At 34.5% G+C, this 26060-nt stretch overlaps 6 protein-coding genes across 10 annotated transcripts; 2 read left to right on the forward strand and 4 right to left on the reverse strand.

Moving 5' to 3' along the window:
* On the forward strand, positions 1–9542 carry LOC106124008 (extensin-like). The gene is given in 3 exon segments (NM_001312777.1): positions 1–64; positions 8280–8477; positions 8709–9542. Coding segments are annotated over 3 exon segments (882 nt in total). The 5' UTR covers positions 1–34; the 3' UTR covers positions 9363–9542.
* Positions 9543–9978: 436 nt separating this feature from the next.
* Positions 9979–11513, reverse strand: LOC106124009 (uncharacterized). The gene is made up of 4 exons (XM_013320445.1): positions 11445–11513; positions 10951–11019; positions 10612–10718; positions 9979–10312 (listed from the first exon to the last, which is right to left on the reverse strand). Exons 1-4 carry the CDS (start codon positions 11482–11484, stop codon positions 10058–10060), a joined length of 471 nt encoding a protein of 156 aa, XP_013175899.1. The 5' UTR covers positions 11485–11513; the 3' UTR covers positions 9979–10057.
* Positions 11514–13051: 1538 nt separating this feature from the next.
* Positions 13052–15984, forward strand: LOC106123899 (uncharacterized). Its single transcript, XM_013320312.1, has 9 exons — positions 13052–13177; positions 13532–13643; positions 13905–14048; positions 14170–14225; positions 14302–14391; positions 14553–14644; positions 14811–15090; positions 15351–15538; positions 15757–15984. Exons 3-9 carry the CDS (start codon positions 13975–13977, stop codon positions 15982–15984), a joined length of 1008 nt encoding a protein of 335 aa, XP_013175766.1. The 5' UTR covers positions 13052–13177; positions 13532–13643; positions 13905–13974.
* Positions 15985–16189: 205 nt separating this feature from the next.
* LOC106124992 (uncharacterized) lies at positions 16190–19857 on the reverse strand. 5 transcript variants are annotated; one of them, XM_013322073.1, is made up of 5 exons: positions 19795–19857; positions 18986–19207; positions 18071–18339; positions 17090–17254; positions 16190–16999 (listed from the first exon to the last, which is right to left on the reverse strand). In XM_013322073.1, the coding sequence occupies exons 2-5, from the start codon at positions 19029–19031 to the stop codon at positions 16505–16507; spliced, it is 975 nt and encodes a 324-aa protein (XP_013177527.1). In that variant the 5' UTR covers positions 19032–19207; positions 19795–19857; the 3' UTR covers positions 16190–16504. The 5 variants fall into 5 exon arrangements, with proteins under 5 accessions (XP_013177527.1, XP_013177528.1, XP_013177526.1 ...); XM_013322074.1 differs by having other exon boundaries at positions 18986–19147; positions 19795–19855; XM_013322072.1 differs by having other exon boundaries at positions 19800–19852.
* Positions 19858–21595: 1738 nt separating this feature from the next.
* LOC106123936 (protein app1) lies at positions 21596–23651 on the reverse strand. The gene is made up of 3 exons (XM_013320351.1): positions 23573–23651; positions 22897–23058; positions 21596–22762 (listed from the first exon to the last, which is right to left on the reverse strand). The coding sequence occupies exons 1-3, from the start codon at positions 23576–23578 to the stop codon at positions 21683–21685; spliced, it is 1248 nt and encodes a 415-aa protein (XP_013175805.1). The 5' UTR covers positions 23579–23651; the 3' UTR covers positions 21596–21682.
* Positions 23652–24540: 889 nt separating this feature from the next.
* On the reverse strand, positions 24541–25433 carry LOC106123900 (uncharacterized). The gene is made up of 3 exons (XM_013320313.1): positions 25322–25433; positions 24824–24941; positions 24541–24707 (listed from the first exon to the last, which is right to left on the reverse strand). Exons 1-3 carry the CDS (start codon positions 25412–25414, stop codon positions 24541–24543), a joined length of 378 nt encoding a protein of 125 aa, XP_013175767.1. The 5' UTR covers positions 25415–25433.
* Positions 25434–26060: the final 627 nt, after the last annotated feature.

The following is a 26060-nucleotide window of genomic DNA, read 5'->3' on the forward strand; positions in this document are numbered from 1 at the left end:
CTCCGCCACGGCCGGCACGCAGAGCGCGCGCAACATGCACTCCTTTATTCTACAATACTCTATTGTAAGTACAACTATGTATTATATCTGTATACTCAATGGAAATGAGCTTTTAAAACAATAAGCTTTATTTAGTTTTTATGCCAAAACTACCCAAAATTATAATAAAAAATGCCACTTCCAAATTATAACTTAAAACTTATCTATGTTTGTATTTATGTTAAGTTAAAATTTATATAGTCTGAACTATTAGCCACTATATCTTAATATACAACCAATGAATTGCATTGGATTAAATTAATGTTTTGCGATTTATTTCTTTAAAGTCTTTATTACTTTCGCTGTCATAAATAGTACATAATATTGATTTCATTCAATTTATTATTTAACTTTCCCTAACGATTTCTTGTCGCTTTTAATAAAAAATAACATCAATCAGATGTTTATGCAAATTCTGTTTAATTTATTCATTGGACATTTGAAATATTTATTTTATAATATCTATATATATCTATATATATCTATATTTTTATATTGAAACATTTCATGACTGTGTCTCAATGCATTATGACTCAAATACGTCTTAAATAAAATAAGTTTCCTACATGTCATACATTGTTTATAAATAATAATTTGGTATTATATTTAATTTGTATAAGAATTATTTACGGTGTATTGTAATTCAATGAAGCGTGATAAGTCATTGATTATTGTTCTCTCATTCAGTTTGCAGTAGTACAACTATATTTATAACCTACTTACTCTTGCTCGCGACTTAGTTGGCGCGGGATTAAAAAATATTAAGTAATCTATGCCTTCTTCCAAACTATGTTTGATATTTGTGCCAAATTTCATAGAAATCCATTAAGTCGTTTTGGAGATACGCAATAACACACATCTATCCATCCATGCAAACATTCGCATTAATATTAGTAAGATTTCCACTTAACTGTTACCCGGACGACTCCGGTTGCGTGCAGCTGTTAGATAGTCGTAGTAGCGCTAGTGGAAATAGCACACACGAGTGGATATGAAAACGCCGTGTCTAGAGCCAAGCATTACAACGCTAAGTATAAATAAAATATTGGGACAGTAATTATCTTGAACGTACAAAAGAATTCAACACGTTTTGTATATTATACCTTTTAATTGAACTACTAACTGTTCTTCGCAGAGACTTATTTCATTTGAAATTTTGTATAGTAGACTTCGCATGTAAAATCTCTTTAAACGTTCCACTTCGTGACAACCACAAATGGCATAGAAAACGTGTGTACACGTTAATTAAGCTATCCTATGTACATGTTAGGGCAAACAAACGCACACGACATGTTTTTGAGAACAATAGCTTTTTGGAATATGCCGCTTAATACTTGCATCAGATTTCCAGAATGTTCTGCACACGGTTCGTGAATAAATATTGTAAGGAAAATAACTTGTTATTTAAAATAATATCTTACTAATATTATAAATGCGACTGTTTAGATGGATAGATGTTTGTTTGAAGTTGTCTCCAGAACTACTGTACGGATCTCAATGAAATTTAGTATCCAAATAGAACATAGTCTAGAAGAACACATAGGCTACTAATTATGTTTTTTTAATTTTCTCGGGGACGGAGTAGCGGGCGACCGCTAGTTTAAAAGTAAAGATTAGCAGTTGTATCCATTGTTAAAAATAATATTGTCCTATCAACAATCATTTGGAGTACAATTTTAATACTTTATAGGGTTTTTCTTACAAATGTTTTGTTTTTTAGCTATCTTATATCTTTAAATGAGCAATTCTTGTATATATTATATATATATATATATATATATATATATATATATATATATATATATATATATATATATATATATATATATATATATATATATATATATATATATATATATATATATATATATATATATATTTGGAATCTCGGAATCGGCTCCAACGATTTTCATAAAATTTAGTATATAGGGGGTTTCGGGGCCGATAAATCGATCTAGCTAGGAATGATTTTTAGATACTGTCATTTTATTCGTGTTTTATCGATAATCAACTTAAACATAAACTTGGAAGAAAAATAACAAAAAGGAGGCGTTTGAGTAGTCTCAACTGAAAAATATGACTCTTCCTGGCATCTATTGGCGAATAATAATACTATCAATTTAAAAAAAAATACCGGTCATCCAGGTACTAAATAATAATTGCAGTAGCGTGTTTATATTAATACATAGTAATATTACAAGTCGTAAATATCTCATTGGATTAATAAATTTTCAGGGCTAAATAAAATAAAAATTATCGTAATGATCGTGAGCTTGTTCTTTCGTTAACTAAGCGATGTATTTCTGAGACTAATTTAAGGATTACGGCATTAGAATTTAAAATGGACATGTTTAGAAATGATTCAATTAACATCGATCATAGGGAATCCTGTCCTGTCCATTAATGGATCTAGCACGAAGATGTAGCCGTTCGATTTATCCATAAAAATCTACATTTATTACCAAGTATGTTACAATTTTATGTGTTTATAATTTTTCCTTGCATGACCATGCAGTCATGATAAACCGAACAGAAGCCGTACCTTATTAAAAACCCACTTAAATTAATAGCTGTTTATTTAAAATTTATTTTAAGATTAATGTACTTAAATATGTTAAGCAGAGTCATGAGCAAAAAGTATCATTTGATCTATTTGCATTGTCTGCACGAAAGCCCGTTTAGCCTACAATTTGTAAGTTAATAAATGCCTGTTAAGATGTATCCACTGCACTTTTATGTACCAGAGTAATAATGAAATGCAAAAAATTGCGCGTATAATTAACATTTAACAATTGTATAATAAATAAGTCCTTTGACTATATAAAACACTTATTGCTTGCAAGGCAAAAACACTTGCATCGTGTAAATGGGCCTTAAGTCTATTTACTGCACTTTTGTTTTAAGGATAATTTATCAGATTTTAAAAAGTAATTGTTTTTTAATAATTTATTTATAGCATCAATTTATGGAAAGGAAATTTCATACTTGTCTCTTGTTTACATCTCACTTCGAAAAATAACACAAATCTTGTTATATACGAAACATTAAAAAGCGAGACTGTTAATAATTTCATCAGTTTTCATCAATAATCTGCAAACATTCCTTTGTTAACTTTCGCCAATAAATTCTAAATGTTATGACTAATACGTCTCCGTTGAAAGCGTAGCTATTTGTTATACTGCATCAGCGAGCTCTTAGCATACTAAAGCTTATATCGAACTTGGCAAAGCGGTGAGAAATTTCTTGAGGCTTTACTTATAGGCTCGACTGCAACAGGTCGTTGAACTCTGATTTATTGGTAATGCACAATACTGCGCCATTCCTTGCAAATCTATACCATTGATCTTTAGGTATCGTTTGTCTTATTTTTCAAGCGTGTACAAAAAAGAGAACGAAGATAAACGTAGTGCCATCGCGAATTCCAGCGTATCGAAATAAGAATTGACCAATTGTTATAGCGGATATTTTTTTTATATTTGTAAAGCGATATACATACATACGTTTGCAAAGTGGCAAACGAGCAAGCAATCACCTGAATTCGCCGAAGTAGCGAACAGACCGCAGTCCATAGACATCCGCAATTGCAAATGCCTACCTTTAATCGACACAGGAAGAGAATATTTCCCCTTCCTATGCATATCATTACCCTTCTAATCCGCTTCCCATCTTTTCCTTATAAAAAGTGCGGGATGGAAACGGGCTACTAAAATTAGGCCTGCGGCACACTCATCAGACGAAACGCGGAAATGCTTCCACTTAACTCGTGTCTTTTATGTGTTCTTGGTATTATACTGGTAGAAGCAACCCATTCGTACAATACATCTTGTCTTTTTGTCTACCGCTTGTAATCGATGTTAATCGTAATCATTCGTCGTAAAAAATCTTCTAATATTATAACAAAGCATTTACATTAGAATATTTGAGTGCAGTCCTCATTTGTTTGTGCGGCGTTGACCTTAACGGGTACCAGTTTGTAGCACGTTCCATTTCTTAGACCTTGATCGCAGGCGTGGCCAAGGCTAGCAGCTGACAGACTCGCGTTCGCGCTTCGCCTTTGTGTCACTCATTTCCGGCTACAAGCTTATTTAGGCCCTCGTTATATTTAATTAATCTAATTGGACATCAATAAAATTTAACAATAAAAATTGTAAAATAAATTAACACATTGAAGGCAAATGAAGTCTCATGACTAACATATAGTGCGAGTCGTTGGTAATGACCAGATGCCATAATGTTACAGAAACTTAAAAACTACACGTACGTTTTAATGAACATGAATGCCTGTGTTTAGATTATGGATGTGGTATAAAGAAACTTACTTCTGTTGGTTCCAAATCTAATTCTATTGTAACAACCAGCCTATCTCCCCTTAACTTCTATGATGTTTTTGAACTTTACTCTTTAAAAAAATATTATTTATTACACTATAGTTTAGTTATATGGATACAAGAGCACGTTGTAAGACAAGACACAAACAATGAAGCAAAAACAGGCGCTAGAATAAATTTTAGCTTAAAAATAATCATGTGGGCGCAGTAACAAGTTACACTTATGTTAGCCTTCGAGCCTAAGTTATAGTTTTTGATACGTACCTTTCTATGTCCAGTGCACATAGGTTACCTTTTACTTTGCGACCGTGTAAGTACATTCACAACGAAGTTTCTAGATTTAAGCCATTTCAAATCTCCCAATATGTCAATACATATAAACAAGTTAACAATATAACTTAAAATATTTTTTCAATTAATTTAAAAACAACACAAAACTTAGTAGTTTATATGTTTGTGGAAAGACAAAACTGCCTTTTGCTCAATGAAGGTTGAAGGAAGGCTCATTGCTTTTGTTTCAAGTTTTGTAAAACACATTCAGCAATTATAAAATTTTGTGCGGTATTTCAAGTGTCGGCTTCTTTTAATATAATATTTTAACACTAATTACGATACGGTCCGTTTGACTTACATTTAAAATTAACTGTAATCATATCTATAGTTCATCCAAAAAAGTCTTAGAACTGCTGCCTTAGGGCAATATAACAGCCGAGGCGAATAGTCTGAGACACCAAAATTCGTCGTTTCAAACTTGACATGATGGATTAGGGTAGTTTTTGCCAATTTAATGGACATCACTCATCTTGATGTCATATAACTGATCAAATTCATGTGTAAATTCTAACTAACTATTTCCTTTTAATTCCTATCTGATCGAAATATATTTTGTCAGGGACACGGAGAATGTCTTTCATCATCATTCATCATCATTGTACTCATTGCTTTTTAAATTGTAACAAACAGCGCAACAGCGAGAATCTGTTTCGTATTACAATAATTATTTTTAAATTCCAACTCGACTACTAGTCTACTATTTAGCATCAAAATTAAACGATGATTAAGGCAATTTGATATTAGCAATGCAATATGCATTAATATAAAACTGTTACGTGTAATTTTGAAAGGAATTTACGTATTAGACTTTTTAGAACGTTTTTAAAGGAAGCTTAGTTTTCATGTCATAATTTAATGTATATATAATTTATTTTAATGTAAATAAGAGTTATTATGTGCTATTTAAAGTTAATTACATAATCGGCTAGTTGTAATTGCGAAATAGTGCTTTTAGCATTGAAGTTGTAGTTTCGAAACATTAGATAAATAATAACTAATAATGTCGTTTTACGTCAAATGTATAAATAACTAGCTGTTGCCCGCGACTCCGGCTGCGTGGAATTAAAAAAATATTTAATAATTAGCCAATTTGTCTTCCAGATTATGTTCTACATTTATGCCAAATTCCGGCGGGATCAGTTCAATCGTTCTTTAGATACCTTCAAACAAACATCCATCCATCCAAACATTCGCATTTATAATATTAGTAAGATTAACATTTGAAATAGCCCTGTGTATGTATAATATGTGCTTTATGAATTTCTAAGCCACAGCCGTTACGTTACGCACTTTATACTTCGTTGGTATTGTTTTTTTACAATGTACGAATAGCCTTTATTGTTAAAAGTAACACATCGATACATACTAACAGTATTTATAACAAAAATATATTGAATTTGTTTTTTAAATTTATTATTTTTGCTTTGGAATAAATTTACTTTATTCGATGAGAAGTCAATAAATCTTAAAAGGTAATGTTAGTAACATTTCTCAAATCGTAAAACAGCTTCGACGTTCAAATTGCTAACAAATTTACCCATTGTCTGAGCAATTTGTCTGGTGCAAGCTTATCTTTGAAGTAAGTGCTCGTGGATTATAGTCTGGCATAATGTGTTACGATTAGGCAAAGAGTTACAACAGTTCGGCAATGACCCGATCCGTTCCTTCGGCCATGCGTTTATCTAAAATGTGTGAGAATTTGTATTGTTTTAGTAAATCACAAGGACATCTAGCAGAACGAGATTCTTTTATATTTGTACTTAAAACCTAACTATAAATTCTACGTTTGAAAATAATCTACACTTTTTGTGTGTTTAATAAGATTTAAGACTTTTCAAAACTAACTCTTTGCAAAACAAATCGCCATCTAACCTTCTGGAGGACAAAATTGGATCACAGTTGTTATTTTTTTATTCACTTATACAGGATGATATTTTATCACATATTATAAAAGAAGTGACGCATGAAATGTCAGCCCTTGTGCGGCCATTAAAGTTTTTAAATTGAAAAACAACAATCATACCAATAAGGTTATAATTTAGTAAGACAAAGCTTTACTGTTAAACTCCACTTAAGTTAATTAAGACTCCATATAGTACGTAATGATTGGTACTTTCCCCTGTTGTATAAGCCAATTCCTCATGACATATCTAAATGTCAAGGCTTCGTTGATTGACCACTCCCGCTGATTCATACGTAAACAACAAAAAAAATACTTTCCTACTATACTTAGTAATCTGTATTAAGATAAGAATAACATTTTAATTTAACTTTTAAAATAATATAATAATAATAACAAAAATATTATAACAAAAATATAATATAATATAATATTATATCACATTTCTAATATAATATTATATTAGAAATGTGATAAATAAATGTAATAATAAAATAACAATAAATGAAATCGACTACTTCTAATAGCGATGAGCTTCGACCAACATCTCAAGAAGCTCCCGCTAAACAGATGGATTAAGAACCCGATACAAAAGGCAGTTATCCTAGAAACTGTACGCATCGTGAGAAGGTTCCTGTTTCTGCAGTCCTGACCACTGGTTGTTTTAGTCATGGGTCATCATTATATATTTAATGTAATATATTAAGAATAAGATAAATAAATGAATACGTATAATAATAATTGTATTTAAAAGACATATAATTATAAACAAAAGATAAATAATCTAATATAACTTGCAAATTAGCTTTTTAATAAGGAAGTTTAATTAAGTATTTTTCATTATTAATCATTTTATACAAACATTTAAACAAATTAACTATTTAAAAAAAAATATCTCACGGTAGCCAAGCGCTACAATAATTTACAGCTTGATATATTTCTTGTAACATCGACCATTATGTTAATGATTTGAATTTTTTAAGTTGCATTTTGTTCTGTCGTTATTATCCTTTTGTGTGCTAATTTTCAGTTATTACATACGACCATGATTTTAATGTCTTTAGCTTCCTTTCAAAGTTGTATCATACGCGGGAGTGAAAGCAAGTACGTTAATTATGATTTGACTAATCAAATTGGCCTCTGTGTTTACACGTAGTTTTATGAAAATCTGAACAATGTTATAAATATTTATTAGGTGGGGGATTGTGGGGGAGAATGAACAATAAAGTTATTAATAATAGTCTCCGTTAGCCAAATATTATTTGATAATTTTATTAGTATATGTCACTCATGTCTCTTGTACCTGTAAAGTCAAGGTAAATTGTAATTGGTCTAGTTACAGTCGACTATAATGCAATTCATATAACTGGTTCTGTAACTGAGTCGAGAAAATTATTGATTCATTATACAAGTAAACTATAGGAGGAAAAGATCAAGAGTCTTATGTTTTTGTTTTGATTAAATTTAAATAAAATTGATAAATTTAAATAGTTACTATAAAAAGCAAATTAAATATCAAATAAATCGAAAGGGAATTTTCAATTAGGCGTCAATTAATCAAGTATTTTTTTTTAATTATAACTACCTATTGTGTTTCTTTCTTCTAATCTTGAATTTTTGGTCACAAATTTATCGTACTAACAATTGTTACTTACACAACGTTTACTTTATTTTTCCAGTTGGTGTGTGTAGGCATTGTGACATCGAGTCCGGCGCCAGGTCGGATTCCTAAGGTGTACAATGCCCTTATCACCTCCAACCAGAACCTGGAGCCAAGCAAGGCATACCCGGTGTACCAGCCAGTGATACACGATGCAGCCTTCACCTTCCCGCTACAGTCGCCTTTCTTTTACGGACCAGAATTGCCACTAGCCAATGTAAGTATGGTAATTTATAAATTTGTGTTATACACAGACTATGAACTTACAGGTCTTTTGAGACTACTGAATCAGATGATTCAAAGTTAGATACTTTGATGTGTGATATACGAATTATCCGTAAATATAACCACTTAAGTCCAATAACAGGACATTACATTCATTGTACAACAGTTTAGAAACGTTGGAAATGTTGTACCAATTGAACAAATTTATTTTGTGCTATTACAGGGCTTAATTCCAGCGCCGGCATTCGTGCCCAGATTATCGAATGCGATTCCAGACCTGACAACAGGACAATCACCTGAAGCTCCAGAGGCAGCCGGATCTCCGTCTAGTACAGAACAACCCGAGGCATCTGCATCTTCTGCTGCCCCTCCGGCTGAAGTCCCTTCGAGTTCGGAACAAGCAGCACCTTCTGAGTCGAGTACACCTATACCCAATACAGCAGACCAGGAGGCGAAGTCACCCCCACCTCCGCCCAGCACAGAGTCCCCAATACCACTTAACCAATTTGGATTACCACCCCAAGTACTGCCGATTAGTCATACTTACAATACCATTCCTAATCTCGGACACTTCACATACAGTTATCCCGCATTCCGATTCTATGATCCCTTTGATCCTTTCGGTTTTAATCCGTATGCTGGATTGCCTCCTCTTTACCAACCATTGACGAATGTTCTAGGTCAGTACGAAGCATCGCCGGCTGATCGCGAAGCGATACCTAAGGCGACAGTTGGATCCAACCCGTCGACTCCCACCCCTCCCCCAGAACCCAGTGACCTGAACGTACTTAATTATTCCCCTAAAGATCCTGAAATCGCTAACGTCCCGCCCCCTCCTCTACCTCAGGGCGGACTCAAACCTGATAAACCAGAGTAATACGTTAAAGAAATAAATTATCTTAGCAAAAGATGATTAAGTTAGTCATTACTTTTAATCAATTCGAAGTCGAAGAATCATGTATATCTTTCTTTTCATCATTTTTGTACTTTTCAACTTCTCTTTTCTTTTATAGGACAATGGTTTTTTTTAGTTTATAAGAATATTCGTCATAAAAGTTCCTGGAATTTTTTTCACTCCTTTGTTTTATTTTAACAATAGTTCATTTAATTTTTAATTAATTCCGGATTTCATTATGTATTAACAATATATATGTAGACAAACAATTACTAACCTATAACAAAGATTGTACAACCAAAAAAGGTACTTAAATACCGGCCCTTAAACAGTGAATCTTAGATGTTAAGTAAAAAAATATGAACAAACGAAATCTTAGAATATTTACATCAAAGTTGTTGATTCATTATTAAATAAGTAGCTTTTTTCCGCGGCTTCATATGCAAGATGTTAATAATTGCCTTATTACGTATTCATTCTTCCAGACTATGTTCTACATCTGTGCCAAATACCATCCTAATCGCTATAACTGTTTTGGAGATATGTAATTACAAACATCAAATCATATATTACTAGATTATGTACGATTAACTGTGCTTCGTGTTTTAATGTTAAGTATCCTTCGTTATCGTATAATGGACTCGTAAATCATCGATACGAATTTCTCAATGTTTTTACTAACCCCACTGTAGTGTCCAATCACTTTTGTTTGGGCCGTAGAAATAAAGATCCCAATCGGAGCCATAAGTAATACCTTTCGGAATATACCATTCGTAGTAATAGTAGTTCCATCTTTTTTTATTATAACAGAAACTTACTCGGGGTACGCAGATTTCGAAATTATAATACGTGAGACGAAATGCATTGGTTTCATATGAATCTGCTCTTATAATAATGCATGTCGGTATTCTGGTAATTTCTAAGAGCCAATCCTGAAAAGAAATATGAATGGTGAGTAATTTTAAATTCGTCCGTAATGGGAGACGTAATCATCTAGAAATCGAATGATAGAAAATAAAAGTAACTAACGCGTAATAAATTTACAATAAATTGTCCTAGTAGTAAGCAATTATTTATGTTTATATTAGCTACACATGCGACTTTTCCAATGAGATAAAAGTTACTTCTAGCTCTAGTATTCTATTTGTAATTGACAAGATCGTGGTACTTTGTTTTAGTCGAATCGTGCGTCGATTTTAATTTAATTGATATAAATTACAGAAAGGCATACCCTTATGACGGACGCACGCTGTACTTCGTGAACAGTCTTGTGTTGTTTTTCGTAATAAATCTTCTTAGGATTCTTGCAATCTCCGAAAATGTATTCATTTTTGAAAACTAAAACATAAATCATTAGTTTTAATTTAATAAGATGTCACTCACTTCTTCTATTTTATTTATTAAAATCAAATTATAGTATCAAGAACTTCGATTTAAGTCAAAAAATTAAATTATAAAATTTTGTTTGGGTCTGCTATGTAAAAAATATTTGATAAAATAGGATAATTCCAGAAAAATTTTTAAACATCGTTGCTACACAATTGTATCTGTATAATAAATTGGAACAAACCGTATCCATCCTTTCCTAAACGTCTGGAGCCCATATCTGCGAGTACATCCCAACACCACACGATGCCAACTACATAAGTGAAATATATATCAATTCAAAGAGCAATTTAACCAAGAATTAGTTTAGCTGTCCAAAGGGGGAACGCTGCCAGTATCTTCGGGACCTTGCCTAAAGGGACTCCTTTTAATAATATATTTTAGTAAATTATTCGTTTTTTAATATTCTATTTTATATCATAGATTTAAGACTATTCATTAGATTCTTTGTTAGTTTATTTAACCAATACTTAAATTCTGACAATAAACAGGATTATTTGATCTTTCGTTAGACATTAATTCTAAAAAGAAATTCTACTTCATTTGGGGTTACTTTAGGAATTCAAATAGAAATCTTGGAATATGTAGATTTTTCTAAGATTGTAAGAATTTACAAAGGCTCGCCAAATTCTAAGAAACACATAACTCTAAGGAGAAACAAAAGACATATTAACTTACCAATTATTGTGCAAAAAAGAATAATCCAGCGAAATCTCATTATAGTAACGTTTGAGTAACAAATGAATAACGTTTGTGGCGACATTATTCTGATGCAACTCCTTTATAAAACATCTCTACTCACAAAATGTTTATGAATTCTCGACGGCAAATAAACTTGTAAGCATCATTGACGCAAACAGAAACAAGAAATATTATTTGCTAAATAGTTTTGGAGTTAACGTCTCGCTTCACAGTTATATCTTCGTCTAAGTCGTATATTGTAGCATCTTCTGGGGTACCGCAAGGTTCGAATCATGGACCACTCTTCGTTAATGTATACATTAACTAACAATCGCCAGCGATTCCGTCCGTGCTAAATAAAAAAAAACATTATATGTGTTCTTCCAGACAATATTCTGCATCTATGCCAAATTTCAGCGAGATCCCTCTAGTCTTTATAGAGATACTTTCTAACAAACATCAATTTATGTATCCATCTATCCATTCACCCAGTCATTCATCTAGACTTTCGTATTTCTAATATATTCCAAATGCAAATTAGCAGCCTAAAGAGTGTTGAATGTAATTTGACAACATTTAGGCGAGCTGTATTGGACATTTACATCGGGTATATTTCAAATTCTTTTTTCAATTCTTCAAGTTTCAAATGAATCTGTTTTTTATACGAGAAGGGAGCAAACGAGCGGCGGGAACACCTAGGTGATCAACGACACCCATGGACACCTGCAACACCAGAGGAACTGCAGATACGTTGCCAGCCTTTAAGGAAACTATGCTCGCTTCTATCTCTTCGTTTGTCTATAAGTTTACATTATAAACGACTATATACTAAAAATCAAAAACCATCTAAAAAAATAAATAAAAAGATAACTAATTTCTCAAATATGACTGGTTCACATCTTCTGCACAATACTTGTGTGCAATTATGTTTACTAATTTGGACAAAATTATTTATTCAAGAATAATGCTTACATCCTTTTCGTGGCATTTTTTATAATCATCCGCAGGAAAAGGCAGTTTACAAACATGTTGAGATAGAATAGTTGGGCTGAGACAGTGCGTGTAATGGACGTTTACAAATCAATATTAATTACATGTAAGTAAATTAGAATATACTTAAAACACAACATTAATAAGCACATCATTAGAACACAAATTAGTCCTCTTTCCCTTCCCATCCTTTTTCTTATAAGGAAAGGATGGGAAGTGGAAGTGGACTTTCCGGATGAGAGGATGCATGGGAAGGGAATATATTTTCTTTCTGTGCATCCTCGCCTCCGTCGATTAAAGGTAGGCAACGCATATGCAATTGCGTATGTCTATGGGCAACGGTCACTTCGCTATTTCAGCGATTTCACGTGGCCGCTCGCTCGTTTGCCACCTTATGATATAAAAAAAGAGCTTAAGGTTTTTTATTTACTTTAAATTAAAAATAGCAAAAGTATGGTTTTACATAATAAGTTTCTGATAAAAAGCAGGTAAGTGATTGCTACTTGAATTCAGGTAGCCAATAAAAGCCAATTCACTGTAATTCTTGCACACTGTTATGTCACTATTGTATCAATGTTAGTGTTGAATATTTTCAATTGAAATTTCAGTCTGCATAAAAGTAGTAGTATGTAAGCTACGAGATTTCGCTACATGTCATGATAACTTCGATTTGAAACCTGCCGACGGCGTCTTGGAACCGCACACCTTCACATGGCTGGCCGCTGTTTACTACATACATGGTAAATAAACATAATCTTATTTTCTTGCTTATATTCTAAATGCGAATGTTTGGATAATTGTAAGAAGGTATGTCCGGGATGGCTGCGTAGATCTCACTGTTTGACGTAGATGTAGAACATAGCCCGAAGATACGCTTCTTATTGTGTTTTTTTTAATTAACTCGGATAGTATTGCGGGAATTAATTACCACCAAAGGCAACAAATAAAAGTGTTGTCTTTTGTTGTGGAATAAAGGAACGAGGAAGATTCATAAGAATGATCGCACTCTATAGCTATATCAATGTTGGTTGAATTTTATCAAACCTTATTGTAATTGTATAGGAGTCGTAAGTTTTCTTTATTATTTACGACAGTGACGACATCACTGCCACACCAATCGGTGGCGCCGCGAGTGGTGCTCGTACACAAACAGTTCGTACTCGGCACTGCAAAGGACCTTCTCAAGCTGCCCAAGAATTATAAACTGTAAGATTTTCTCAAATTTATTATTTTATTAACATAAAATCTATCTAACGCTATGTCTATCTTCGTAACGTTAAGTTTATTCAGGCCAGAAAAATATACTTAGAACATTTAATATTGAATATCCGTAGTGATATAGTTCAGCTCTTATATAATGCAACTCCAATCTTTAACTTACTTTTTACTTTGAGAAATGTAAAGGATACTTAAAGTTAATAATGTAACTAAATGTTATTAAAATATGAAATAATACTTAAATTATAGGGGTCACGTGATATTCGGTGATTACGAGCGTGACGAAGAGGAATGCGGCCTGACACGCGAGCAGCTCAAGATGAACCAGAAATGTTCACGCGCATACTTCGTAATGCCTCATCAAGAAGTAATAGCACATCCAGAGTATACTAGGTACTTTTACATTTTTCAATAATTACGTTAAGTGTTCCGTTCGACGTCCGAACGTTCATTATAAATTTCGGGCTAGTAAGTAAATACACAATTGCTACTTAAACTTTTAAAAATGTTTCAGATTCGGTATCGCCAACAGCTTAGCCGTTGTCAAGTTAGTACGTCCAATAAAATCTTGTAAGCAGAGATATGACTCTTTTTAATTGTTTGTTGTTATTAAGTACCTATACTAATACTACCATACGTATTCCAGTTTACGTCCTTCCGATTTGCTTGCCAACATTAGTGGAACGAAGAGTTAAACGAAGAAACAGAGCTGTTTTTCTGATCGACTATCTAAACCGTAAGATGCCATTGTTCATAGACACTGACCTTTTAGAAATTAATAGAGATTAGTCTTCATAATACACTACACACTATTAAAACAACAGATGACATCTCCGACATACTCGTAGTTATCGCTATAATATGAATTTGTGTTTTTAATTATTGAATTTATTTTAGCCGTCCCAATCGATTTAGACGGAGAACGAATGGCCAAAAAGACTTTAAAGGTGTTCCCTCATAAAGATTGCATCAGGCACCGTAGAAGTACCGTAAGTTTAAAAAACTGCATAATAACAAAAACCATATAAACCAAAAAGTTTTTAATTAGTTTATAAATCTCCTCTCAGATACAGCAAGCAAAAAAACAAGCTAACAAAGAATCTGCTTCAATTAAAGTAAAAAATGAATATTAAGAAAAATAAATCTTATTTACAGCTAGGAGAAGGTGTCTCTCACGAACTTTGTACTACAGGGTGTGGTATTAGGCCCGGTGCCCCTATTATTAGCCAAGATGTTGACGGGATCTTTCAACTGATAGGGCTGTCAGCGGGCAGTCAACCATGTAGGATCCACACCATGAGAAGTCGTCTAAATGATGACCCGCCTCTATTCATCGACGTCTTCCCTTACGTCACCTGGATTATGAATGTTATCTCAGCTAGTGTTGTTCCGCGCGCTTTTCCTGGGAAGTTAATGCTTACCGAAGGAGGTTCAAGTATGTCCATCTATCTATGTTCCTTTTCCAATCAAGATTTTTTTTGTTTAGTAAACATATCATAAAAGTGTGTACGGTTAGATTGTAAGATCTCAAACTAAAACATAAAATATTATTCGTCAACATGTTATCGCTATGAACGTATAATAGAAACGCCAACTCATCGCATTACGCTTTTTATATAAAATCTAGAAAAGCTACAAATTATTTTTAGGTGACTGTTACAGGTAAGATGTTACTGTTATATTATGTTTTCTTAGGTATAGGAATACGCCCAGGGTTTTTAAGACAGACGAATACACAGAAGTTCGGATGGAGAGGGCGCATGTTCGTGTCTGGAAATTATTGTTACATGAGGCCCAAGCGCCAAAGGAGAACTGCATTCTTCTACCTTGAGAGGTTTTCCGTAAAAGCTGGTCCAGAAGCCAAAGTCACTGTATATATAAGGGTCAGTATTCATACATCATGTTCCCTGATTCATAAAGTTTAATAAAATCAGACCATTACGACTTTAATTATTTCATCGTAGCATAGGCTAATATTATAGTAACTAGTTAACTAAATTTAGTCAGATTTGAACATAAAACTGGCGTACTATAAGGGACGATAGAGTCAATCGACTTTAAAATAGGCAGTTAAAGGTTAAATGGTCGTCTGTGGTTTCAGATTTCTGCGGGTATACAGTGCACCATAACTTGTGCCCGTCTCCTGATACCAAACCATAAATCAACGCCGATCATCGACGGTGTCGGCAGCTTCAATATATCAGTCCAACTGGATACAAATTGGTTTCCCTCTCGCTTTTTCTTCACACTAGGCCTAAACGGCAAGAATACGTCTGCAGATAACTTAAGCAAGTGGTGGTCACAACGTAACCCAAAAGGAATGTGGTGAAAAAAATAAATACATCCGTGTTAATATCCTTGTTTTATTGACTTTAGTTTCTGTTAAATCTAAATTGTGACAAAAAATGTTCAAATCATATATATGTATAATATATTTTACTAGATGTCGCCCGCGACTCCGTCCGCGCGGGATTAAAAATAGATGTTAGCCGATTCTCAGACCTACTCAATATGCTCACAAAATTTCATGAGAATCGGTCTAGCCGTTTCGGAGGAGTATGGAAGCGAAAATTCTGACACGAGAATTTTATATATAAGATAAATTGTTGAAGACAAAACAATAAGCCCGATTGACAGCATTCCAATGACACGAAATAAAAATCTTTTACCTTCTATACAAACATACTTGCGATATTTATTACACTCCTGTGAGTCGGGCAATAAAATAATAGTTTCTAGTAATTCGTTTTTGTTACTTAAAATTTCTTCAATAGCATTTTGAGCTGCTAGTTAGTTTTGCGGTTGTTGTCAGAACGGTAGGAATATATACGTATATGCGCGCCAGGGAACTAAGTCAATGATGAAAGTTGCGGAAACAGTGGTAGTTGCGGGAAACCTTGGTGCAACTGGGGGATTTGAGGAAATGCGAATTGAAAAAATTGTGAACGTCGCAAGTAATTGTTTGAAGGTAGTGATTGTGGTTGACCATCGGGGCTAGATGTACGTAGGAGCTGTTGATGATTGGTGTATTCAGCTGACTTGATTACTTTTGCATCAACACCAACTGTCGTTTGTTCTGGTAAAGAAGGTTGAAAAAGTGGATTGTACGGCTGTTGTGGAGCACTGGGCTGTCGAGGTACACTTGACGCAATTGAAGCTGTTGGAGTGCCAGACTCTGGTATTTGTGGTTGTTCCATGTGGTTGTAAATCAGCCTAGTCTGTGGAATGTATGAAGTTGTCCCTACAAGGTAGTACGCCCCAAATCCCGGCAAAGGAGCATACGCCCTTACCGGATCTTGATTCGGTAGTTGTGATTGTATTGGATACCTATGTGATGACGGTACCTGCAAGGAACGAAAATTATGTTTTTAATAGTTTTCAAATACTTGATAATTTATAAAGTAACGCAGTAACCATGGTAAACTTTTACTCACCTCGTTAATATGTTGTTCAGTAGAGTAGGTGAAGCTCTTAGTCTGTGACTGGGCGATGTTGTTGAGCTGAGGAGCATTGAGCGTTTCCACGGCAGCCGGCCACGCCACAGCGCCTGCTGCAGCGCGCCCCGCTGCCGCCGCGCAGCACAGCAGTACCACCAACACCTGCACAAAAGTTCATATTTAAGTAAAGAGCAAAGAAAAGTAAGTTATTCGCTATCTTTCATTTCACTATTCGACTGAAGCTATAAAAAGATGATTTGAATGCAACAAGATAATCCTCAATTAGTATGACTTTAAAAGGATATATTTGAATCCACTCATATCATATGCAGTCCAATTATAAGGCATTCTAACTAACTTATTACATTTAGGCTCGACACAGACGGGCTACTGATTTACACCGTTCTAACAAAATGTGTGAAAAATCGTGTGAACTTCTTGTCGCCGGCCACCGGTGGCCCGATGCGCAGAGCCTTAATCGTAAAGGATTAAGTACGACAAAAAGGGGCTAAAATTCGTTCCTTTGTATTACAAAAGCATTAAGTGTAACGTTAGAAGTGAATAAACCACTAAACCTAATAAATGGACAGATTTATAGCGATGGTGAAAAGTTACTAATAATAAATATAAAATTAACTGTCACTAACATCAACAGACGCTTTAAGTGAGTACGAAGCAGCAGCTGTGATTGTGTAATTTCACGCAAAGACCTATCCATTTACAGATCTGTTTAATATACGGTTAAAATTTGTTATTGTAACGGCGCACTCATGACAAGTCCTATTTAGCATTGTCGCCGCTGCCACCTCGCATCAATTGCTTCGACGATAGAAAAGGCAACTGTGCTGCGTCAACATGTGCAAGCTAGAATAACTATCAGTTTGCTAACAAATGTATATTTTTATGCCGCTCAATTGACGACAGTGATTAGTTATTAGTGATATACACCGCGGTGGTATTTAACAAGTACGCGATAACCTTAAGTTTCACGCATCGTCCCAGGTTCAGTGGGAACGCTCTATTATGTAGTCGATCGCTGGGTGGCTGACGACGTGGTACGGAGACATCTTGCACGGTTTGTCCGGAGATTGAGTCATCCTCGACGCAAATCCTTTGGATACCGCTAGGACCCGCCACCGGAGATGGAGGTAAGTCAATATCTTTGTCGTCATCAGTCAAGGGAATAGACACACTAGCCGTAAAAGCGAGCGTAGTGTGTATAGCCTCCACATCATCATTAGTCTGATCTAGAAATAAAGTACCAATCTTTACTATATAATTATAATATTATAATTGCGAAAGTAACTCTTTCTGGCTGTCTGTCCCGCTGATACGCCAAAACTGCTTAACCGATTTTAATGAATTTTGGTACACAGTCTAGAGCCTTCCTGCCTGAGGATATAGGCTGATACATTTTAATGCTAAGGTTGTAGGAGTTGTAAAGTTGTATGGTAGTTAAGTACGTAATTTTTATGCTCTTAACTTGATATAAATATGACACGTAAAGTTTGAATGGGAATATGTTTATAATTAAAATTCTACCAGAAAAACTATACTTCACGTGGTCAAAGTCGCGGGCGCAGTAACTAATAATTCAGAAAAGTTAATTAAAAGCAACTTAACCTCACATACCTGTCAATCTGTCTCCAGTCAATCAATTCATTATTTTTTTTTCATTGTAATCTCTCATGTAACACGCGTATACATCAATCTTAAAAGAATAAAATGTATTTTGGCTAATTATAATTCTAATTATACACGATGAATATAATACGACCGCCTTTTGACCATCTCAATATACAGAGTATACAACAAACAAGTGAAGAATATGATACATAGAGAGTGCCTACGTATACGTACCACAGGAATGCGTATAATTTTCACTTCACTTACCCTCAAAAAATGCAGCACATGTCTCAGGCGTTCTCATGCTTCTCATTGTCACAGTTTAGTAAGCATAATTAGAAGCAAAACTTTTAGTCCAATTTTAATAGGTGAAACGGGGATTTTCGAATTTACTCGAGCGTATCAGTTAATCTTGCATCCAGTCAAGTACTTTACCGCACAAGAAACGCTCCATAAATGTCCGCGTGTTTAAGGCGCCCGATCAGGATACTATGTAAAAAAATCGCTTGTAGGGAATTGTGAGTTCATTTTTATAGAACAGTCTACATTTCGATTATCTTATTACTGTACATAAGTAAATATGAGAGTTACAATGTTGCAAGAAAAAAAACTTCATCTTGACAATGTCAATCTTACAAACTGGACTATTCATAACAAGCATTTTTACGTAGTATTCTGATCGGCAGCCCTAAAACGCAGCTCAATATACAGGATTCCCCTTATATGTTTAACTGCTACGCTCGAGTAAATCCCAAAATCCCCGCTTCGTCTCTCCTACTATAACATATTTGTGGGTGTACAGCTCATTAGCTGTAAAAGATACAGAGACAAAGCTTCCTATGCTTAGTGCAGCTACTCATGTGCACATAGCCCGTATACTTGTAGTATTGCATCCCAATTGCACAGTAGCTAGAAACTTCAGAGAAAGGAACTCCTTTATCTGACTCTTCTGCTTTTAGCATCGGAAGTGCAATTTTAAATAAATTATGAGTGCAATACACTAAAATTATTACTAAACACAACTGGTATTGCAAATTTTAATAATTAAATAATATTGCAAAATAAAAATGGCTTACGTGACCTTAATAACGACCAATATTACTCATCACAAAAGACGTCCGTGCACTACAATTCCTGACGAGCAAAATGTGTCGTTGTCTCTAAATAATGCCTTATATAATCGCAGGGTGGCTGGACGCCAATGTATGCAGACTTCTTTCATTATTCTTCTTGAATTCGCGAGATGTTCTCATTAGTTCATGCAACCCACTGCTAACTGGACGTGGAAGCTGATGTAGGAATAAGCTTAAATTAAATAAAATTCAATAGACTGGTACGACCCATGACGACTGAGGCCGTAAATGTGGATGAGTACCCAGGAATGCCGCGCAAACCCTTTGACGCGGGCCATAATACCAACTCTGATCGGCAAATACCATCCACAATCACGTCTATTCCCGGGGCTCAAATATAGAGCCGCCGATATAATTAAACTGGAAACACTGGTTGCTTGGAAGAATATCATTTTATATTTTACAACTTACGAGTATGATAATAACATCTTAACCTTACTTATTAGTAAGTAAAGTTATAAATGCGAATGGATGGATGGAAGGATGTTTGTAATAAGCTATCTCAACGGATCCTGATAAAATTTGGTAAAGATGGGGAACATAGTCTGCGAGAACACATAGGCTACTTATTAAGTTTTTTTTTAATCCGTGCGGACGGAGTCGCGGGCGTTAGGTAGTTTCTTTATAACTATATATAACAATGGCTAACTGACGTATACGTTGTCGGCATCGGATCGTTGCAGACCCGTTGCCGGGAGTCTTTCTTCAGCGTGACCGTTGATTCCATGTTCATCGGTGTCAAATTTCAATAAGATGTGTTGAACCGTTGCGGTTTTGAAGAGATGGACCACGCGAAATGTCGGTCCATGGTCTCTGTCTACCCCTCTGGGTTACGGGCGTGAGTAATGTTGTTGTTGTTATATCTATAACCTTTAAATTAAATGTCATATAGAAAAATTGACATTTGAAATGTGTCACCAATAATGAAGATGGTCCGGTCCTTATTTATGTGTCCTGACTTGGCTCTCGTAATATCCTGTACGGATGTTATAACTCGAAAATTGGCCATATTCGAGTTTTATACGGTCGTAAATTATTTTTTAATTTTCGTCAGGTCCGTGTGTTATACAAATAGATATATATTTTTTTTCGAATATTGTACCTGCAAACAATTTTATTTATTTTCATTTTATAGATTGGATCCATCGCAATGTTTCCGACAAAATATCTAGTTTTGTGGTTTTGCACAAATACTTTCCAAATACCCATTAGGGTTGATCTTAGCAGCCATCGACAAACTACCTGGCCTCGAGCACTTACGAATTATGGCGACGAATATCATAGTATACAAAAAAAACATTTTTCTCTTCGGAAAAATAGATCCGTCTTAATATCCTTGTTTTAATGACATCTATTTTTTTCTATCCATCTATTGAATCCAAATTGTAACAATAGAGCATTTAAGTCTATTGGTCTGATTTAAATTAATAGTAAACAAAAAAGCAATAAGCGGGATTGACAGCATTACTATAACAGCAAATAAAATTCTTTGACTTGGTGTATGGCATTATATAAAGACACTAGGTATAAATGTACGTAAAGTAAAGTGTTTAAGGTAAAATAAAGATTTCCCAATTTAAATTAATATTTTAATATTTCTGGCACAGTGGTACAATATTAACTTATGCACTACAGAGACGACCTATGTTTAAATAGTGATTTCTATTTTTATTATGATATATCAAGTCTTTTCATCTTTCCACTTGGCAATAAAATCCTCAATCTTTTTGCAAAATGCAGTAAATTTTTTTTTTCAACGAAATTTTTGCAATTCATTAAATAATATTATTTATGAACACTACCAAAAACGTATAATGTTGGATGTTCAAATTTATTTGGCGGATTCAACAGAAATAGTGTCTTCGTCATTTAAACCTTTGTTGGAGTTATCAGCTGACGGAATACCGGGAAGGAATGAACCTCCTTGGCTTGGGGGGAATTGAGGAAGATTGGGTAATTGCGGAAATTGTGGCGATCCGCCTTGGGAAGGAGGGAACTGTGGAAGTGTTGGCAATTGTGGAAATTGTGGTGTCCAACCTTGTGAAGGAGGAAATTGGGGAAGAGACGGAAGCTGCGGTAATTGTGGTAAGTTACCCTGAGAGGGGAACTGTGGAAAAGAAGGCAGTTGTGGGGACTGTGGAGATGATGAATCCCCTAATGAGGAAGGGGGTTGCGGTTGAGCAGATTGCTGTGGAGGTTGTTGTGAGGATGAGTCATCTTGGGTGGAACCTGGTTGTTGTGAAAGCGGTGGAAATGATATACCTTCTTGCGCGCCCGGGAACTGGGGTGATGAGGGAAGTTGCGGGAACTGCGGTAATTGTGGGAATTGCGGGAAACTTTGGGGCAACTGGGGAATCTGAGGGAAGGATGCGAACTGAGAAATTTGTGGATTTTGCACGTACGACGGAACTTGGTATTGGGGTTGTTGATCAGGAATATTGTTTGCAGGCGTTGACTGTGGTTGACCATCGAGGCTAGATGTTCTTTGGTCCTGTTGCTGATTGATGAATTCCGCTGACTCTACAACTGTCGTATCCGCATCACCGGCCGCTTGTTCTGGAGGAGATGGGGGGTTGATCGGCTGTTGTGGAACACTTGGCTGTTGTGGAAGACTTGGCTGTTGTGGTGCACTTGGCTGTTGTGGTATACTTGGCTGTTGTGGTATAATCGGAGCAATAGGCGCAGGAGGTGCAATTGGTGCTATAGGAGCTGTTGGGGCGCCAGAAACTGGTCTTTGTGGTTGTCCTGCTGCGATAGGTGGTATCTGGGGATAAATCAGACTACTCTGTGGTATGTACGAAGCAGTCCCTACCGGATAGTACGCAGGGAATCCTGGCAAAGGTGCGTACGCCGTTACCGGAACTTGATACGGGAATTGTGGTCGTACTCCGTAGGTATATGATGCTGGCAACTGCAAAGAACGAAAATTGTATATCAATGATTGGCAGGATAAAGTTGACGCATATATTAGCAAATATTGAAATCCTTGTTGTTGTAAAACATATAATCATTTATAAAATTACGCTGTTATCATAGTAAACTTACTGCATTAATATACTGTGTAGTAGAGTAAGCGAAGCCTTTAGTCTGTGGCTGCACGACGGTGTTCAACAGCGGAGCGGTTAGCGCCACCGCCGCGCCCGGCCACGACACCGCGCCTCCCGCAGCACGCCTCGCCGCCACGCACAATATTAGTACCACTAACGCCTGAACACAAGTATAATTTAACAAAACAATATAAATAATTTACTATAACACGGAATTTAAAAAAATCCCAAGTCTACTACATTTGCCTAATGGCGTTATATTAAACTACTACGCAATTATACTAGAATGGGGTAAAAATTCAAAGAATGCAATACAACAATCGAATATTACGATTCATTAAAAAATAATTATGCATTTTGCTTTATTTTTGTTTTTACATTGTAACTTAAAAAATCATAAATATGTAACAATTAAGTTACATTATGTCCAGGCAATTCTTTTTTTGTATTCTTCTATAATTTACTAATATTTATATAATGACATTATTATACATTCTAATATGATTTTGTAATACGTTTATGATTTACATTTATTTTTGATTTTAAAAACATCCTTAATTACACATAGATCACGAACAAAGGAAGGTATAGATATGCACTACACAGTTAATTTTTTTTTATAAAATAACACTTCACAATTTAAAGGATCCATATTAAAGTTTTCGTACGCGTACCTTCATGACGGTGGCGCCTCAGTAACGAGATCTCAGTACTTAATATAATTCTTTCGCTTCACTTATATACTCTATGTCACCCCGCCCACAATCCAAGAAAGAAAGGAACTAGATGCGTCTCACGAATTTGTATTCAATAAAGCAGTTTATTTCTTACATTCATTGCATAACTAACGCTTAGTATTTTAAAAAATCGCAGCACAAACAGATGTCCTAATCTATCGGTATGTGTCAGTAAATTCCTTATCAGTTGATCTGTTTTAAAACAGTAAGTTTAGGTAAGCAAAGTAAGTTTCCATGGACTCATTCTCTTAGAAAACAAAAGACATATGTATATAATGCTTATATATGCTTTGTTTCACTTATTACTGTTACATACAGGCATTATAATAACGTAATATTTGTGATTATTATTTGTTTAAATAATTTTAACAGCAAATAAACGACGGGTCTCGATTGTTTAAGTTGAACATTTTTGTTTTTAATAAAAATAAGTCAATATGCCAGATTATTCTTGTTTGTACGGTTTAAAATATACTAAAGGGTGTTTAATTTTTTCCTTTTGTAGAAAAGAGGGATGTTAGAAGTAGATATTGTAGCGTGAATAATTATAGCGACACCTATCGCACTGAAACGAAATTATCTATTCTTTGTCAAACATATCTTCTTGGTGCATGTTTTTACAATCAACAAACAAAATCATTTGGTCATAATAAAACGAGAAACACGAGTCGATTGGAAGAATACCACTTTTTTCCCAACTTACGATATTTACATTTATTTATAAACAAATTAACTATGGATAAGACTCATCTATAATTAACCGGTGACGTCACGTAGACTCAGACCCGGCGGGAGTCTTTCTTTTGGGTAAGTGTTTATTTAGCTATAATTTAACATTTACTGGCGAGAGCACACGGGGACCTTAATTAATCAACTTAATAAAATATATTTTTGTTAATATTTGTTTAATTTAATAACATATCTTTAATATTGGTAACTATGGTTTTCGGAAACGGCGGACCCAGTGGGGGTTTCCCTTGTCTTAACGCTGCCAGGAACACGTTGAGAAACGTCTTGAACAGCAAGCGAAGTGCATCAGTATGTTTCACGGAAGATATGGGGGTGAAATACGCTGAAACATATTACAATATAAAGCAATCACATACATACAAACCGAATCACATCCCCCCTCTAGCAATCGAGAAATCACAAGCATTTCTTTTAAGTATACTGGTACTTAGTTATTACATATATCTCGTCTCTTAGATCTCAGCTTCGCATCGCCTGGAGAGTTGAGAATCCCTCTTGGATCTAAGAAATCCAGTAAAGTATTTCTATGATCTTTTCTGCGAACTTCTTCAGATGACTGAAAAAATAAATCATTTTATTGCTAAATTCAAACGCAATTCTTTTGTTACAAAATTTTTCGTTTTATGAAATTATTATTTTTTATTACTGCATTGTTATTTTGTTTAACTAGGCTCACAAGGTGATATGTAAGTAAGCGGACCAAATATTTGTGAAAGAGTAGTTTCTTAGTTTACGTAAATGCTAATAATTAAAAGGTCGAAATAAAACAATTGACTCTCCATGAGTTTCTGAGACCGAAATCTCCGTTTACAAAATATTGTTATCTCTGTTTTGTCAAAGATAATAGACAAGGATGATAATATTTATACAGAGATTTTGATGTCAGAAATTCATTGTCTATCATATAACTTTGCTAATATGTTTAATATTACTCACCGCATTAGGACCGAATTTGAAGATTGAATTCGTGCTCGCGATTGTCCATTGACAAACAATGCTAAGAACGAGCAATGATTTTTTCTTGTACATTATCAAGTACGTCCACAAGAAGTAAAATTACAGACAGAATATTTAATGTTGCCTCTATCTAGTGTTGTAGTTTGTGTAGATAAGTGTGGGTTTCTACTGTCGATTTACTATATAAAACATATTATTATCTCTCTCATTATCTTTGAAAAGAATAGAGAGAAGAATATGTTATAATACAAATATTGTAGCAGTGGAATTTCACAGTTAGACTATTGTGTATTAACTGTCAATATTATTGATCTGTACAGACATTTATAAACATCTGTTTAATACATTCTTAATGTACAAATGTCGATGATAAAAATGATTCATCTGATTTAATAATACTACACTTCGTTATTAAAACGGAGACGGAACTATCAGGACTCGCAGACATGCATATTCTAATACGGATTTTTTTGTAAATAAGTCTGAAATAAATTAAACTTATGTTAATTATCTGGTATACTTTATATTTTGGACAAGCGAATGAACTTTAACAAGGACAAAAACATTATTAAAGGAAAATTAAACATTATTAGAGTTATGTAATATAGTTTTGATGTACTAAATGCGCTCGTAATGGATCAACTGCCTTATTGGTTTCCTTAATAGTTATTGGCGGTGGCTGTAAGTCGTAATTGTTCACGAAACTTGTCTGACTAGA

The sequence above is a fragment of the Papilio xuthus genome, unplaced genomic scaffold (assembly GCF_000836235.2).
Source record: "Papilio xuthus unplaced genomic scaffold, Pxut_1.1 DF825946.1, whole genome shotgun sequence".
Taxonomy (NCBI): domain Eukaryota; kingdom Metazoa; phylum Arthropoda; class Insecta; order Lepidoptera; family Papilionidae; genus Papilio; species Papilio xuthus.

What these genes read in the sequence shown, in the direction of transcription:
- LOC106124992 (XM_013322073.1), bottom strand. Translation starts at nt 19,031, where the DNA reads ATGAGAAGCATGAGAACGCCTGAGACATGTGCTGCATTTTTTGAGG. An exon ending in ATGTGCTGCATTTTTTGAGG is followed by an intron (nt 18,340 to 18,985) that starts GTAAGTGAAGTG and finishes CTTTATTTCTAG; the next exon opens with ATCAGACTAATGATGATGTG. An exon ending in GACGATGCGTGAAACTTAAG is followed by an intron (nt 17,255 to 18,070) that starts GTTATCGCGTAC and finishes ACTTTTGTGCAG; the next exon opens with GTGTTGGTGGTACTGCTGTG.
- LOC106123900 (XM_013320313.1), bottom strand. Translation starts at nt 25,414, where the DNA reads ATGTACAAGAAAAAATCATTGCTCGTTCTTAGCATTGTTTGTCAATGG. An exon ending in TCAAATTCGGTCCTAATGCG is followed by an intron (nt 24,942 to 25,321) that starts GTGAGTAATATT and finishes TTATTTTTTCAG; the next exon opens with TCATCTGAAGAAGTTCGCAG. An exon ending in ATCTAAGAGACGAGATATAT is followed by an intron (nt 24,708 to 24,823) that starts GTAATAACTAAG and finishes AATATGTTTCAG; the next exon opens with CGTATTTCACCCCCATATCT.
- LOC106123936 (XM_013320351.1), bottom strand. An exon ending in CTACACAGTATATTAATGCA is followed by an intron (nt 22,763 to 22,896) that starts GTAAGTTTACTA and finishes CGTTCTTTGCAG; the next exon opens with TTGCCAGCATCATATACCTA.
- LOC106123899 (XM_013320312.1), top strand. Translation starts at nt 13,975, where the DNA reads ATGAACCAGAAATGTTCACGCGCATACTTCGTAATGCCTCATCAAGAA. An exon ending in AGTACGTCCAATAAAATCTT is followed by an intron (nt 14,226 to 14,301) that starts GTAAGCAGAGAT and finishes TACGTATTCCAG; the next exon opens with TTTACGTCCTTCCGATTTGC. An exon ending in TCAGGCACCGTAGAAGTACC is followed by an intron (nt 14,645 to 14,810) that starts GTAAGTTTAAAA and finishes TCTTATTTACAG; the next exon opens with CTAGGAGAAGGTGTCTCTCA.
- LOC106124009 (XM_013320445.1), bottom strand. Translation starts at nt 11,484, where the DNA reads ATGAGATTTCGCTGGATTATTCTTTTTTGCACAATAATTG. An exon ending in TCTTTTTTGCACAATAATTG is followed by an intron (nt 11,020 to 11,444) that starts GTAAGTTAATAT and finishes TCACTTATGTAG; the next exon opens with TTGGCATCGTGTGGTGTTGG. An exon ending in AGCGTGCGTCCGTCATAAGG is followed by an intron (nt 10,313 to 10,611) that starts GTATGCCTTTCT and finishes ATTTCTTTTCAG; the next exon opens with GATTGGCTCTTAGAAATTAC.